This window comes from Peromyscus californicus, unplaced genomic scaffold (assembly GCF_007827085.1).
Source record: "Peromyscus californicus insignis strain IS unplaced genomic scaffold, ASM782708v3 Scaffold_22__1_contigs__length_63687245, whole genome shotgun sequence".
NCBI classification, from domain to species: Eukaryota; Metazoa; Chordata; class Mammalia; order Rodentia; family Cricetidae; genus Peromyscus; species Peromyscus californicus.
This window is the reverse complement of record NW_026294525.1, coordinates 58,558,280-58,575,588: the sequence shown is the minus strand read 5'-3', so window position 1 is coordinate 58,575,588 and position 17,309 is coordinate 58,558,280. Positions and strand designations below refer to the sequence as shown.

Below are 17,309 nucleotides of genomic sequence, written 5' to 3'. Positions count from 1 at the left end.
GCCCTGTGTTCAGTCCTCAGCATCGGGGGGAAAAAAAAAAAGAGAAAGAGCAGACTGGACCAAAAGCAGACACAGTTTCCTTCACCGAACCACTCAGGGGGTTTGTCTTAATTCTCAAGGAGCAAGATAACCCCGTGATGCTCAGTCCTGATCATCAACTTGACAGGCTCTGGAATCAGTTTAGAAATATGTCCTTCCTTGGATCTGTAGGATCTGTAGGGGTGCTTTTTTGGAAAGAACTAGCTGAGGTGGGAAGACCCATCCTGAACACAGGCATGGACTGGCGACCTGGGCTGGATAAAAGGGAGGAAGTAAAATGAGCTCTGACTTTCTTTCTCTACTTCCCGACTGTGACTGCCATGTGAACTGCGGCCCCACGCTCCCGCCTGACTTCCGTGCCTTGACGGATTGTGCATGGAAGCTCTGCTTCCTTAAGTCGCTTTTCTCAGGCATTTTATCAAAGTCAAGAGAAAAGTAACTGATCGGAGGCCTCAGAGCTGCCGCAGTATGGGGCGTCGTCTGGGTGGTCCGGTGTGTGTGTGTGTGTGTGTGTGTGTGTGTGTGTGTGTGTGTGTGTGTAACTGTGGGCTGTCTGTGTTTGTGTACACGCTGATAGCACTCCTGGCTCCGTGGGAACATCAGACTCCCAGCGCTCACTGCTTACTTATGTGCTACTTTCATGCTCAAAGAGGTGAGCCATGAGCTCAGGATAAGAGGTATTGGTGAAATTATTAAGGCCACTCCACGTAGTTAAAAGGAGATTTATTTAATGGCGTAACTTACAAGTTAAGGGATAGGTAGGTCGCGGGGTCTGGGGAAGGTGTATCGCAGTCCAGCGGTGTTCTCTGGAGCTCTGCTTGGCCCACCTCCACAGTCCAGGGTCCCGCAACAGAGTCAGAGCACAGCCCATCCAGATCTCAGGTCTCCAGGCGCCTCCCTTGGCCCCGCCTTGTAGGCGTGACAGTTGCTGAAGTCTCAATGGGGGTTGGAACTTCCAGATCAAAGCTGGAATGACTACCCACTACAAAGAGATGAGCCATGAGCTCAGGATAAGAGAGACACCAGGAGCAGGCTAGGGGACAGGCCGGGATGGACAGGCATGGGAAGGTGTTTTGACTGCTGGGTCCTCAAGAAAGCAAGGCTCTGGTAGAGAAAGAAGGAAGGGCAAGAAGGGTACACAGAGGTCCTAGGGACAAGAGGGGACAGGCTGGTGACCACATGTGGGGAGGGATAGGTGGAGGGAAATGGTACAAATTCATAAAAACTGAACTTTTTAGATTTTTTTTAAAGGTTGTTTTAACTGATACATACAAACATAAAGTTGTACATATTAATGTGTATCTTGTAGAGCTTGGTAAGTTTTAAAAATCCTACTATTTCTATGAATGTGAACGTTTGGTCCTAGGCTGGGAAAAATCTGGAGTTAACTTCCCTGTCGTCTTCCACGGAACTGTGACCGCAGAAAGGGGCCTAGCTTAGGCAATGCACTATGGGAGTCCGCCCACACCCATTTAGGTGTACTGGTTACCGGTTCCCAGGGATGAGCTATGTGTTGGAGTAGAGGACAGGGGTGGGGTGAGCTCAGAGACGGTGAGGTGGGGGCTACCTGCTCAAGAAAGGTTTCTAGAACATGAAACTCAGGTGGTACCTAAAGGGGAGGGACCATACCAGCACCCAGCAGAGGAATCACAGAGACCAAGGACAGGGAGGGAAGGTGTCTAAGGCCACCCACCTCCTGGAAGACAGGCTCAGACCTCAAGCACAGAGCGCCAGCCCTCCCTCAGAGAGAAGCCTCCGCTTGATTTTACAGAGTTTGTTTGCAGGAAGGTGCTGGGCTCTCGTGATGAACTGTGCAGACTGGAGTACTGCTAGAAGTCACATGAAATAAGGCAGGGCACCGGAATGGATCCTCAGAGGGAAAGTGCAGCCTGGGAGACGGAAGCCCGGGAGGTGGAGACTTGGTTCCCTGTGCAGGACACAGGAGAGCTTTGTGCCCTAAGTAAGGACTTGCCAGTGCTCCTCCATCTCTCCATCCTCCCACGTTCCGGGATCATGCACGGCCTCCTCTTTTGCACTCTGCTCATTACTGGACTAGCACAGGTAAGTCTTTGTTTTACACCCAGGCTTCGGCTGTACTTCTTCAGACCCAAAGTAAAACGGCAAGATGGAAATGGGGAAAGATGCGGGTAACAATTTTGTGAGAAATGGGGAGCCATTTTCCTTTCCAGAAAGTTCTGTTTAATTTAGCTTAAGAGCTTTGTGAAAGATGCTCGACATTTCCCCCTTTGAGGTGTACCCTCCGAAGTTTGCTTGCGATGTGTGAATAATCCACAAACGTTACCTTGTATCTACTTACAAATATTACCTTGTATCTGTTTACAGAGCCCAGCCCCAGCTCTCGGATGGGTAATGCTGGCGGCCACAGCCCTAAACACTGTCCCTTAATGCGGGGTAGAGGCGCAGGATCATCTTTCCACAGCTTGCAGTGTGCAAAGAGCCCCTGGAAAAACGGTTTTGGGCAATGATTTTTTTTTTTCCAGCTAAGCCTGTCCTTGTTTGAAAGGGGCACTTAGCAAGGAACATTTAGTTTTTAAAAACGTACTATCACTTTGTCTTTCTCAAGCCTCAGGGCTCTCATTTTTTGTGAGTGACTGTCCATGGAAGCTCCAACTATTTCAGAGGGCAGATCAAAGGAAGTTTAATTTAATATGAGCAATTCAGTGTTTTAAAATGAGACAGTTAAAGCAGGGTGACTTATTTATTGACTTATTTACATGGTGAAGGTCACTGCTGGAACGGAGGACAGAGCTCTGACCTCTTCCAGGGTCACTTAGAAAACATGCACGGATGAGGAGTTAAGAGCGGGTTCTGACCTGGGGAGCAGAGGTTACAGGGGAAGTTGTTACTCTGTTGAAGGATGTAAGGTTTCAAAGGGATCCCTAGGAGGATGTCGGGGTGGGGTTCTTCCCGTTCTCACAGTTGGAACACATTTCTTCAGCCGCTGTGCAACCAGCTCTCCTGTTCTACATTCTGGGGAGGAGGCAGGTGGTTATTGTCAACGGAGGGCTAGGATGTGTTCTTAAACAGTAAGTATTCCGGCACAGAGAGCTATGTGCAGAATAGAAAACAAGTGCAAACATAAAAAGATACTGGGCTTAGAGCAGAAGATATCACTTTGTGCTTATTTTTGTGTTACTGATTATTCCCCCCTCTTGGTCACTGGGATAAAAAACCCAAGAAAAACAACCAAGGGAAGGGAAGGTTGACTTTGGCTCCCAGTGTCAGAGGTTTTAGTCCACGGTTGTTGGCTGGCTCATTTCAGCCTCTGAGGAGACACAACATGGTAGCAGAAGCATGCGACAGAGGAGGCAACTTATGTCAGAAGCAGAGGGAGAAGTCAGAGGAAGAGGCAGGAGAAAAGCTGTAATGACACCCCCCCAATGATGTACTTTGGTAAGGTACCACCTTCTCGCCCATTCACCTGAAAATCCACGAATGTGTGGATCCGTGGACCAGGTCAGCATACTCGTGACACATTCTGAACAATGGTGACTAGGCTTGTGTGTGTACCTGTGGCAAACATGTGTGCACATGTGTGTAGGTGCTCGTGTCTGTGTGTCTGTATGGCGGTCAGAGTTCAGCATCGAGTGCCTGTCTCTGTCACTTTTTTTTTTTTTTTTTTTTTTTTGGAGACAGGATTTCTCAAAATCCTGGGTAGCTTTGGAGCCTGTCCTGGACCTCGCTCTGTAGACCAGGCTGGCCTCGAACTCACAGAGATCCACCTGCCTTTGCCTCTCGAGTGTTAGGATTAAAGGCGTGCGCCACCACCGCCCGGCCACCTTGTTTTTTTGAGCCAGGGTTTCTCACTGAAACTGGCACTTTCCTAGTTTCTAGGACTGGCTGTTAGCAATCCTGGGGCCTGATTCTCCCATGTCTACCCCTAGACCGAGCTTTTCTAAGGCACACTTCCAGACATAACCAAGGGTTGATGTCGGACACTTTGCTAGTCAATATCTTAATCACCTCGACTCAGAACTACTGAACCAAGTGTGTATTAATCCCATTTCACAGAAGACTGATACTCAAAGACCAAATAATAGGAAATTATTTAAGACCACAGCTCTATCCCAAAGCTCAGATCTGTTTGTAGAGCATTCTCTTGCATCATTCTTGTGGTCTCAAGACTTTGCTTTTGAAACAAAATATCTGAAAAGAAAAAATATGTAAAATTCCTTATAGTCTCAATATATTTTCTTTTTTTGTGAGTCCTACTTTTTGTACTTTTGCATTACAATCTATTATTTCTTTTGATTTTTTTTTTTGTGAGGTGAGTCTGCTAAGAAAAACAAAAAACAACACCCCCCCCCCCACCCTGCGCAAAGAAACCTAAGCCAGAAACACAACAGCAAATCGACCAACCAACAAAACAGTTTTGTTTATCTGGAAATTTTTATTCCACATTCACTAAAAAAAAAATCTTTGTGCATGTTTGTGTAAATGTCACTTTGGGCGTCCGTCCTCACCCTCCACCTTGGTCGAGGTAGTTTTTCTGTTTACTGATGCTTAAGATAGGTCAGGTGGCCCATGGCTTCTGGCACTGTCCTGTTAGCTCCCCCATCTGGCATGCTGGGAGTCCAGATGCACGCTCTGCATCACATCTGATTTATATGGGTTCTGAATTCCTGTCCTCATGTTTGCAGTAAAAAGTGCCCATTGAACCATCTCCTCAGCCCTGTTTGCTTCTGTTTATGTTGATTTTACTAGACACAGAATTCTAGGTTGACTGTTTTTTTTTCTTCTAGCATCTTCTCTGGGCACCTTTACCCTTCCCTCTTGCCTCTTCTGCTGAGTCAGCTCTGTTCTTCTGTATGTAGCCTTTCCCTCTTCTCAGGCTACTAGCATGAATTTCTCTTTTATTCATGGATTTCCCCCGTGTTACTCTTTAATTTCTGAGATGGTCTAAAAATATTTCAAGACTGGGGAAAATAAACATTTCCAGGTGGACAGTTTGGAGAGTGGACATTACAGGAGGGAGTGTCTTAGCCACCTTTGCTCTGCTGTGGCCAAAATGCCTGACGGAAACAATTTGGCTCACGGTTTCGGGAGGCTCTGCCCTTCATGGTGGTAAAACAGTTCATAGCATGATGGAAGAGGCTGCTCACATTACAGCGGACCAAGAAGCAGGAAGCCAGATGGGACGCAGGCAGGGAGAAAGGGATAAATATGCCCATACTCCCCAGCGGCATATTTTCTCCAGCTAGGCCTTCCCACCTCCCAAATTTTTCAGAACCTCCAAAAACAGCATCACAAGCTGAGGGCCAAGTTTTCAAAACAGTCCGTGGCTGACATTTTCAAATTCAAAGCATAACAGGGAGCAACAGGAGAAGCAGGGATGAGAATAAACAGCATCTCATAAACAGCAGGGCATAGAAGGAGACCATTGAGAGAGGCATGGCGGGGACAGACTTGAAGGTCCCATGTTCAGAAGTTTGCACTGTAAGTGGCAGACAGTGGGGGCCACTGGGGGACTTTAAGGAGTAATACAATCATATAGTATGGCATTTAGTATCTGTGAAATAAGAAAGAATAGATCTAAGAGCATGAGGACAATATAATAAGCAGGATTAGCCATGGCATGGCTATGATGTGAGGGGGAGGAGCTTGGCCTGGATGACTCCAAGTATCGTCTGGGTGAAAGATGAGTTTTGAACCCGTTTTTCCTAGAGGACATTTGGGTATCCATGCCCATTGGGTAGTCAGCTGTGTGGGCCTCTAGGTCACGGGGGCAGTCTCTGCCAGGAATTCGGTTTTGAAGGTGCATAACATAGGGAGAAAACTGAAGATGGGGTGGGGAATGAGACTGAGAGGTGGTAGTATTGAGAAATGAGCAACGTGACAGTGATGTGTCTAAGGTACAGTCCAGCACAGGCTAACAGGCCAGGAGATTGGGGATGGTCAGGTGTAACAAAACCAGGGGAAAGGGTTTCACCTGGAAGCACGAGGGACTCATGCCCTGTGGACATAGAGTGACATGAGCTGACTTATTAAAAAGTCATTGTGGCTGCTGAATAAAGGTGACTGTATAGGTGGCTTTTCTAATCATCCAAGTGAAAACTAATAGTGGGTTGGATCACAGTAGTAGGAGTGAGGATTCGGAGGTCGGGGGTAATGGTGGTGATTGTCGGAGGCCAGCTCCAACCTGTTGAAGGGTTCTTGGGGGAGGAGTGAGGAATTGAGAAGTATTAGATAGAAATATAGACAGAGACGATGAGAAAGACAGAGACAAGGGATAGCTTCGGGAGGGCCCTGGGTCAATACCCAGTCACCTGACTTTATTCATGATGGGCCTTTTATACATCAGCAAGGGGAGGGGCAAAGGACCTCCCCCTCCCTAGGTTGAGGCATAAAATACCAACAAATGTAGACCCTTCAAAACTCCTGTTACCCACGCCTTTGACCAAATCATCCTATTAAGCAGCCCTACTGGGCAAAGCAAGTTCAGACTTTCTGACCTTGAGTAAGGCCTTACTAGGGAGCCTCTGTGGGCCCCCAAAGGTGAAATATTTTAAAGGCATGACCAACAAGATTTATCAATGAAATTGGATGCTAAAATGTGAGTTCAGCATGATCCAATACACAAGGTATTTTGGAAAATTGCAATGGACATTTGCTCAAATAGGGAAATGGGTAGATGGAAAAAAGATGACTGGGGGGAAATGGGAAGTTCCCTCTGGCTATTTACCATCTAAGTGGGGCAGTTAAGCAGTGAGTTCAGAAGAGCGAGCTGGTTGGGAGATGAGATGAAGTGAGGGGAAAGGAGAGAGCTTACCAAGAGGCTTCAGTGCCGAGCTCAGGAGGATGAAAACAAAGCAGCTCGGAGACTGAAGAGTGGTGTAGAGGAGGAAGAGGAAAGAGAGATGTCTTAGAAACCCAGTGAGGAGTCAGGGAGTGGCCACATCAAATACTGATACTGTAACTCACCAGACTGTCAAATACTAATAATATTGTAGCTCACCACCTGTTTGGCACACATCTCCTACAGACCTAAGAGTTGTCTCAGGAACCTTTTCTAACATCACCTTTATCATCAAATGAAGCTCTGCTGCAGGACGCAGGGCACTGGGTCACCAGACACGACCCCCGGAGGAGGAGGGGCTGGAGAAGCATCACAAGTGCGTCACCGTAAACAAGTCTGTCACTGGCCCTGCAAATGTCCTGCTCAGAAGCCCAGTTGTCCTCCTGGGGTGAGCTTGGTGAGGGATGGCTGCGGATGCTGCAAAATCTGCGCCAAGCAACGAGGAGCCATGTGTAACGAAGCCGACCTCTGTGACCCCCACAAAGCGTTGTACTGTGACTACTCAGCCGACACACCTAGGTACGAGACGGGAGTGTGTGCACGTAAGTGTCTTCTGGGCGCATTGGAAAAGGCTGAATTGAGACACATTTCCCTGCCCGACTGTTAATTCAGGGTGTGAATTTAGTTCAGCTAAATACAAGATGGGTGCAGTTTTTGTGCACCAGTGGGCTGACTCAGTTGTATGGGATAACATGACATTCATAGACATGTTTGAAAACCTGTCATAGTTACCTTGAAGTTCTCAGGTTGCTGTTTTGTTGTTCTGTTTTTGAGACGGGAATCTCTCTACACAGCCCTGGCTGTCCTGGAACTCGCTCTGTAGACCAAGCTGGCCTAGAACTCACAGAGGCCCACCTGCCTCTGCCTTGAGTGTTGGGATTAAAGGCAGGTGCCACCAAGCCTGGCTCAGGTAGCAGCTTTTCATGACAGAATATAGGAAAAATCATGTAACTAGGGTCTGACTTAAAAATGATAGCTTTTGTTAATACTGTCTAAAATTAATCTGAATTCAGCCTTTCCTGAAAGGAGAAAATAATCCACTTTTAAAACGCATGGATGTTTTTCTTCAGAAGGAGAAGGAGTGGATGGGAGTGGGGAGCACTGGGAGGGGAGGGAGGAAACTTTGGTCTGGATGTAAAAACAAACTAACTTGTGGATGTAAAATGTGAGGATGTAGACGCGGCATTCACTTTCTGCTTTACTCTGTCTGGCTGTGATGTATCTCCCCACAAGTGGTTTCACATAAAACATGAGATCTTTAACAGCAAATGGGGGAGGTGATCTAGAACTGGGACCTCAACTACAGCAAGGGTTAAACCTAGACCACAGATTGGCCTGTAGCTGACGCCTCTTGGAAACACAGCTTAGCTGTTGACAGTCTATGCCTGCTGCACAGAGCAAACCAGTGTAGAGACCATGCGGCCTGGAATGACTAAGCCATTCAGTCATTTATGGAACATTTGCTGACTTTTGACGTAGAACACTCATTGTGAAACTTCTGTTTTAAAGTCCGGGCCATTTCTTTACAGTCCTAGCAACCCCCGAGGATTAGAGCTTCTGCTAATGTGGGTTTTTGTCAATTGATATTTAATGGATTTGTAATTTTAAAGTTTGTTTAAATGAAACACATCCAATATAAGATAGTAGTAATAATATATTTTTCTTAAAAAAAGATTGACAGCAAAGAAAACTTTAGTGAGGAGAATGTGTAATTTGAATTGCTAAACGGTCTTATAAATAAAAAGCCAGAGCCAGATATTGGGGTGAAAACTGAGAGACCAGAGGAATAGAACAAGCCACAGCCAACCTCACCTCGACAACTCCTCAGCCAATCCTGCTTCCATGAATCCTGACTGAAAGCCTCTGAGTCCTCACCCTTAAGGGTCTCAGTTGAACTGCTCTAAAAAATTCTCTAGTTCCTGGTCCTCACACCTTATATACCTTTCTGCTTCCTGCCATCACTTCCTGGGATTAAAGGCATGTGTCTTTCCCAAGCAAAGACATGAGACATGTTCTGGGATTAAAGGTGTATGCTACCCTGCCTGCCTCTGTTCCCAGTGTGGCCTTGAACTCACAGAGATCCAGATGGCTCTCTGCCTCTTGAGTGATAAGATTAAAGGTGTGTGCCACCACGGCCTGGCCTCTATGTCTAATTTAGTGGCTCCCTCGGTTCTTTGATCCCCAGATAAGTTTTATTTGTTAGAACACAAATAAAATATCACAAGAATGCTGTTTTACATTTTTCTAAGTACAAGTGCACAAAAGGCTGAGCACAGCCACTTCCTGTACTGCCCAATCAGTTCCAGCTATTGCTGACTGTCCCATTGATGTCACACATCAGTGACAAAGCCTATTACATCCGGTGTCTTGAAGAGCTTTGACTTTTCAGATTCTTTGAAAATACACCAGCTATTCCTACGGGGTTGGTGGAGCACATTTGGAAAGTTGCTCATCCTGAAAGGGAAGACAGTCCTTGGAGGAAGTCAAAGTCTCCTCCACTTTCCAGTTACCTTGCAGTACTCCAGTTAAACCATGGTTTCTCCAAACTGCCTATGGATACATTCTGGCCTGTATTTGTGCATCTGAGTAGAATTGTCTCCCCAGGCATCTACCCTTTATTTATAACCACCTCACTGTCAAGCTTAGGATTTTAATAGCTGCCTTCACTCCAAGCAGAGCTTCTGGGTTTTTTAGAAGTGACTATTTGGAGTTTATAGCCTATACAAAAATACAAACACCCCACTTTGACCTTTCTGTAGATGCTTTGTGAAGGAGATTCCAAAGTGGCTTAAGGGATTAAGAACTACATTAATAAGAGACAGCTATAATTGGACTAGGTCTATCTAGCCAAGCTATATAGTTTTATTATTATTATTATTATTATTATTATTATTATTATTATTATTTTGACAATCTGCTGCTTTTTTCTTTTCAGATCTTGTGGCTGTTGGATGTGAGTTCAACAGGGTCCATTATCAGAATGGTCAAGTATTTCAGCCGCATCCACTGTTCAGTTGCCTCTGTGTGGGTGGTGCTATTGGATGCACACCCCTCTTCATACCCAGGCTGGCTGGCAGCAACTGTTCTGCAGCTGAAGATGTAAGGAGATCTGGTACAACCAACTGTAGCCCGGGACCACTGCAACAGGGGCGTGCGGCAGGCTACAGAGCAGTACCAGGTGATCCTCAAAACTGTAGCCCAGGAGCATAGTACCAGGGGTGTTCAGCAGACTACAACAGAGCAGTACTAGGTGATCCTCAAAACTGTAGCCCAGGAGCATAGTACCAGGGGTGCTCAGCAGACTACAACAGAGCAGTACTAGGTGATCCTCAAAACTGTAGCCCAGGAGCATAGTCCCAGGGGCGCTCAGCAGACTACAATAGAGCAGTTCCAGGTGATCCTCAGCAGGCATGCTTTCATGAATTTCTTCCCATGGTTCTTCCACGATTCCTTTTATGCACCTCAAGCAGTAAGAACTCCGTGGTGTTTGCCTCAGCCAGGTATATTCCAAGTGTCTGAAAAGAAAACTTTATATTTTGGTTTTGAGGATAAAATATTCTGGTTTTTAAAACCTACTAGATCAGGAAACTTCTAAAATCTTATACCTCTTTTTATACCCCACCCCCTTCTCAGGAAAACTGAACAAATACTGTTCACATGTACTCTAAAAACCTCTCATTTGTAACCTGTTATGGGCAAGAAGTTTGACCATCCAGTTCCTGCATTTTCAAAGTTTTTTTTATATGGTACTAGCAGGAATGGAAAGTTGATTTAAAAACTTTTTTTTTTTGAGGACTAATACATTTTGAGGTTCAAAATATTATTTTCAGAACTAGCAACAGCTCCAGTTTTCTTGTTCACTTTGAAGCAGGCCACTATGTCTGTAGTCAGGATGTAAAGTAAGGCTCCTGAGTGCTCATCCTGAGTGCCAAGTGGCTGCAGGCGTAAACTATGTACTTGCATGCTGGAGAATTCTCCAGATAGGAGTTCCTCTAGGCTCACCTTCACCATGTTGTTAGTCAGTAAAAATTATTTTCAGAAAAACGACTTTTAGATATTTAAAAATACAACAAACACCCACATCCTCAGGGATTCTTGTTGGGTCAGTTAGTTTGACAAACATTTACCAGGTGGTTTACATGATCACTCAGCCAACAGCATGGCATTACTCACATTCCTAAGAACTCTGAAATGGGAAGCTACAAAAGTGAGCCAATCTCCTGCCTCTGGTATCTGAGATTTAGACCTCGGTGTTTCAAAGGCATGCTCAGTCTACCACAACTCTCCTTTGCTTATGTGTTCAGATGCATTCATGACCACACAGGAATTTGGCTTTCGCTGCTAATGTTAGTGAAAGCATATGCTTTTAAAATGCATGTGTGAAAATAACTAATACAATTTATTATTCAAATCTAGCTTTTGCTGGGTCAATACAAAGCAAGCCATTGCACAATCCCTCACACTTTTCTCAGGGCTCACCAGCACTAAGCTTTTGTTCTATTAATCTCATAATTTCTTTGCTTTTTAATAAATGCGGAACAAATTCCTGAACTGCAGGCCTTGGTGACCTGTACGTAGGGTCATTAGCAATGTAATAATCTAAGCTGCCTTTATCTATTGCAGATGTGTGCCAGGCTTCTAATCTGCTTCCTGCACTGAGGTCTTTAACTGTTGTTTGCCCTCCACTTGCTGTTGCTCAGCTATGTGAAGTACAAGATCTCACTGCTACACCGAAGGCAGCATTGTGATGCCACTTTCATCGGGCAACACATGCTTCAAAGTGACTGATATTTTCTATTGAGGTGGTAGTTTTTTTTTAATCTTTTTTTTTCAGCTTTAAGTTGATATTCTCAATGTATAACTGTGCTATGTTAACTGTGGGCTCAAATCACCACTTTACTCCCAAAGTATCAATTTTAAGATGTACTGTGGGGGGCCCACCACTACCTTTTACAGGGTTCCTATGAGGAGGAGAGATGCATAAGGAGTTAGTAGATAGAAAGAGTGGAGATGAAACAGAAACACAGGATAGCTTTGGGAGGACCTGGATCAAAATCCACTGGCCCCTTCTGTCTCTTCTAAAGGGCATTTTAAAGGAATGCCAAGGGGCAGGGCAAAAGACTTCCCCCTTGCTAGATCAAAGCACACTGCACAGCCAAGTGCAGACCCTTTCAAACACCTAGTAACCACACATGTTGTCAATCTACCCCCTTATGCAGCCCTGCTGAATAAAGCAAGCTCAGATCTCACTAGGTAAAGAGCCCCTCAGGCCCCTCAGATAGACTGTGTCTGTCTTAGGTTGTCTTCTTCAGTTAGACAAACCTTACCTATCATAGAGATATACTTTCTATCATTTACCTTAGGTTGGCAGTGAACAAGAAGAACGTTGCCTGTCCCTGACTACCAGCCTCTGGCAAGAGGGGGTACAGAGCTTAACTCAACTGTGACTTAGGTCCCTACTAAGAGCTTGCAAGTAGTTTAAACAACCCAGCAATTCCTAGGCCATATGCCCCAGTAAAGGAGTAGAGGATGACCAAGATGGAATATTCTTTTTTGAATGCGTCTTAAGATGTCTATAACAGCCTTAGCTGTGCCAAGCCCTTTTTTAAATCAATAAACTCTTGATGTAAACTGCATCAAATAAACTGCATCAAACTTAAAGCTTAGTGGCCCTTAGCTTCACCAAACCCTGGTTCATTAATGTCAACATAATTCTAGTTTGAGCATACTATACATATTTACAACTAGCATGACTATTTATTATATGTATTTACACTTCTTACAAACTTACATTCAAAAGCATACTCTCTATAGGATTACCTTGTAAACTTTAGCAAACATCTAAAACAGATCTCTTAATAGAACTATTTACATTTTCTTCCAACAAGATGGAGTACATGAATCAAGAATCACCAGTTAAAATTGCAGGTGAGCTCAAAACTGCTTCATTTCTGAAGTTCACAGTCAGTTTTGATAACATCCATAAAGTTCCCCTGACAGTTGGAAACCAGAGCCTAATTCGTTAGTGGCTCTAGAGTCATATCCATCTCCTTTGACCCTGGGATTTGGTGACTGCTGTTGCTAGGGGGCTGTAACACTTGGGATGATGCCACTCCCCAAAACCACCTTTCCCTCTGGCCCTTCCAGTCGTTCTGGAATCGGCAGACGTGTGCACAGCAGCTGCCAGCTGGGGGCTGTCCTGTCACCCAAACTCACTGCAGCTTCCCTGAGTGACACAATTCAAACAAACATTGCTGAAACTTCACTCAGTTAGAGCAGCACTTCCGGTTCTTTCTACCCAGAAGCCTCGCCTCAGGGTGAGGGTAGAATTGCTGTATTGAGCTTCTGTAAAGCTTCCAGAAAAACTTCTTGTGCAGCTATTAGGAACCATCTTTCTTAAAGGTGCCTCACATCAATTTGCCAATAGCCAAACAAAAGTGGTGTGGCTCTGATCTCTGTTTCCTTTTAGCTTTTACTAAATAGTGATAAAACCTTTGTCCCAAACTCCTCAGTAGTCTCCTGCTTTACCCAGACTGCAGGATGGAACCTCAATATCAGGAACATTGGTTCAGGGGCTTTCACTCTAGTTCCTCTGGAGGAGTGTCATTGGAGCTGACATTCCTCTGTTCCACATTTCTCACTAAACACTCAGACAGCCATCAGGCTTCTGAGGGTACAATTTCCCCCTTCTTAATTTTTTAAAGCTGCTTAAAAAAAATACTGGCTTGAAAGGGAGACAGGACTAGCAGAGAGGGTTGCCATATTCCAAGAGGTTTTTTATTTTTTCTAGGGCAATTACAGGTGACCGTCTCTTTCTGATAGATGTTATTTCCAGGTGAATTTAATTTTATCCTTACAGGAAGAAAAGAGATCTGAGAAGGAAAGACCTGAAAAGCTTTCAGTTTTTTAGAGAGAAATTACTAGATTTTCCCCAAGACTCTATTCCCTAAGCCAAGAAGAAACTGATTCTGATGGTATGATGCTGTAAAAGTGTTCTCAGGCACTGCTGGTGGAGTGGAGGGTTTTGTCTTTCCCATGTCAACCTCAGGGAAAATTACCCCCATGCTTCTCAGGGCTTAGATCTAAACTGTCCTAAATCAACACCCACAGGCTAAAAGCTTCTATGGGAATCGGCCTGTATTCCTCATAATATTTTTTGCATTTCAACCACAATTCTTCCCCAGGAGTCAGTGTTCAGTTCCAAAAACACAGCTCCTCTGTCTTGTTGCTTTTCTAAGTTTTTTTTTCCTACACTTATATTCCTATATTCTACCTTACCCTAAGATTTTTTCCTATACTATATTACTATACTTAAACCTATATTTTTATTTAATAGAAATTGAGAGAATGAAAAACCTAGACAAAGAGAGGTAATCACTGCAGCCTATTTCTATACTGCTTTATATTTACAGTTATAGCTCCCAAATAAAATACCACTCCCTTATTCTTCACTACAAAACCAGACATATCCAACTGCTTCTGTGGGGGTTCTTTCCTACTCTCACTTAACTTCCTCTGCACTCAAGTCCCTAGTTCTGGCACCATTTGTGTGTGGGGGCACTTCCATCTTTTATAGGGTTCCTATGAGGAGGAAAAAGGTATAAGGCATTAGTAGATAGATAGTGGAGATGAGACAGACAGAAGCATAGGATAGCTTTAGGAGGACCTGGATCAAAATCCACCGGCCCCTTCTGTCTCTTCTAAAGGGCTTTTTAAAAGAATGCCAAGGTACAGGGCAAAAGACCTCCCCCTTGCTAGATCAAAGCATACCATACATCCAAGTGCAGACCCTTCCAAATACCTGGTAACCATACATGTGGTTAATCCATGCCCTTATGCAGCCCTGCTAGGTAAAGCAAGCTCAGATCTCACTAGGAAACCTCTGTGGGCTCCCACAATGTACATCAACTTTAGAGAAATGCCTTGAAGTAACAAATTTATGCTGTTTACTTACTATGAACCAAGAGGTCTGTTTCACTCGAGTATAGTAACAATCTCCTAATGTTTTTTCATGGAAAATTATTATGGAAGAATTATCTTTTTTCCTGTTTCTTTTAAGCAATAGGCAGTGAAGGGGTTCCATTTCTCCATTCAGAATTCATCCACAGTTGCACTGCCTAAGTATTTCACAGGTGGTTTTATGTGGCTAGCTTACAGAGAGTACTGTGGGCCTGACAACAGGGAATGAGACAGACATTTGCAATGATTTATATATAAAACTAATTTAGTGCAGTATGGTATTGATTCAGTTTGTTATACATTTGCTGTGCAAGTCTGGTGACCCAAATTTGAGCTCCACACAAAGGGGCAAGGACAGAACTGATGACATAGAGTTGTCCTGACCTGCACGTACACACTGAAACCTATGGGCCTCACCCTAAGATTTTTCTAAGACTAGATTTTAAAGGGGAAGAGATTGATTTTTTTGTCTCATTCTTAAATATGATTTTATTTTAGATTTTTAACATATCATGAAATTTAATTACTAAGATCATATTATTACATCAGTCATGGTGATACAGGTATGGAGCCTATATTCCTAGTGCTTGGAAGGCAGAAGGATTGCAAGTTAGTGGGCAGTCTGAGCTACACAGCAAAACCATGTCTTAAGGAAAGAAAACCCACACTATTCTGATTAATGTCCCGAATTCCTTAATCCTACCAACATTTACTTTGGTATCTGCTGGAAATATCAGGCAAAAGCAAACAAAAGACAGGCACTGATCGGAACCAGTCTGATACTCAGAAGACAGACGTGTCAGAATGACATCAGTGGGTGAAGATAAAGAGTCTTTATTCCCTAGGAAACTACACGGCCCACTTGACAGAAAGGCACTTAGGCACCAGGAAGGAAAGGGTGACTTAGAACGTAAGCACTTATAATTTCATGCAAAAAGCCTTACAACTTTTAGATACCGACTTTATGTTTAAAAATTAAATCCAGGTTAAGTACACATGTACACACATACGCACTCCTCCATTTATGTTAGCTTACAGGAACCTTCAGCTTACTTGGAAAAAAAAATGCCTTGTGCAAGCAACCAAGTGGACTCCCTGCTCCAGAACATGTGGAATGGGGATTTCTAACAGGGTGACCAATGAAAACAGCAACTGTGAAATGAGAAGAGAGAAGAGGCTATGCTATATTCAACCCTGCAACAGTAATATATCAAAGGCTGTGAAGGTAAAGTGTAAACAGATTTAACTGAATTATGCATCGATATTAAGAAGTTCCTGAAAAGTAAGTGTGTGTATACGTTCTGGAGGGAGGGATAGTATTTGGAGCTTATCAAACAAAACCACCTCACTGTGACTACTCTTAAAGTCAAATTGTCTCAGAGGACAACAGGTGTTGATCTAGCTCAACTATGCAGGAAAATTTTATATAGCAGTGATGTTAACCTGCTGATTGTAGGTGTTCTGTCAGTTTAATAATGTGGGTCTTGCTGGGCGGTGGTGGTGCACTCCTTTAATCCCAGCCTGGAGGGATTGAGAGGCAGGCGGATCTCTGAGTTCGAGGCCAGCCTGGTCTGAGCTCAAGTTACAGAACAGCCAGGACTACACAGAGAAACCCTGTCTCAAAAAACCAGCCAACCAAACAAAAAATATGGGTCTTGAGTAGCCCAGTTTCTTGTAACCCATCATGCATACCGTTGCTTCAGAATAGATACTTCTTGGATTCTAACTTTTTTCTTGTTTATACTAATTGTAGAAGTGCAACCACAGTATTGAACATAAAATTCTGGTTGTTATACCATATCTATGAAAACAGATGTTCTGATCATAGTTACATGACTGGCTGGCTTGGAGGAGGATCACACCAAAATGCTCTGCACATGTTAAACTTACCAAAGGACATGTTATCCTACAGCTGGCACAAAAGTGTAGAGCTGGTCTGATTTTTTGATTGAGGCAAGAGAATTATTTTATTTATTCAGTTTTGGAAACAAGGTCTCTCTATACTGTCCCAGAACTCACTATGTAGTCCATGCTGGCCTCAAATTCATGTATTTACAGAGAAGAGGGCCTTAGTTGTCACAAACAACTACTACTATTAGTGCCCAAGAAAGAACTGTATCTAGTATCTGTCATGAAATTCTTAAGTTAGTGTAAGCCAACTCAAAGAATGACTTTGTAACTTTATTATCTTTTCAGATCCCCAGAGGAAAAACCTGTCAACCCACTTTCCAGCTCTCCAAAGCTGAAAAGTTTGTCTTTTCTGGATGCTCAAGTACGCAGAGTTACAGACCCATTTTCTGTGGACTGTGCCTGGACAAGAGATGCTGTGTCCCCAACAAGTCTAAAATGATTACGGTCCAGTTTGACTGCCCCAGTGAAGGGTCATTTCAGTGGCGGATGCTCTGGGTCACATCCTGTGTGTGTCAGAGAGACTGCAGAGAACCAGGAGATATATTTTCTGAGCTCAGGATTCTATAGAGCCAAACACAGGCAG

At 44.0% G+C, this 17,309-nt stretch overlaps 1 protein-coding gene across 1 annotated transcript; it reads left to right on the top strand.

Moving 5' to 3' along the window:
* The first annotated feature begins 2,052 nt into the window (after positions 1 to 2,052).
* On the top strand, positions 2,053 to 17,293 carry Ccn6 (cellular communication network factor 6). The gene is made up of 5 exons (XM_052751419.1): positions 2,053 to 2,100; positions 7,098 to 7,398; positions 9,792 to 10,034; positions 15,847 to 16,040; positions 17,012 to 17,293. The coding sequence occupies exons 1-5, from the start codon at positions 2,053 to 2,055 to the stop codon at positions 17,291 to 17,293; spliced, it is 1,068 nt and encodes a 355-aa protein (XP_052607379.1).
* The last annotated feature ends 16 nt before the right edge of the window (positions 17,294 to 17,309 follow it).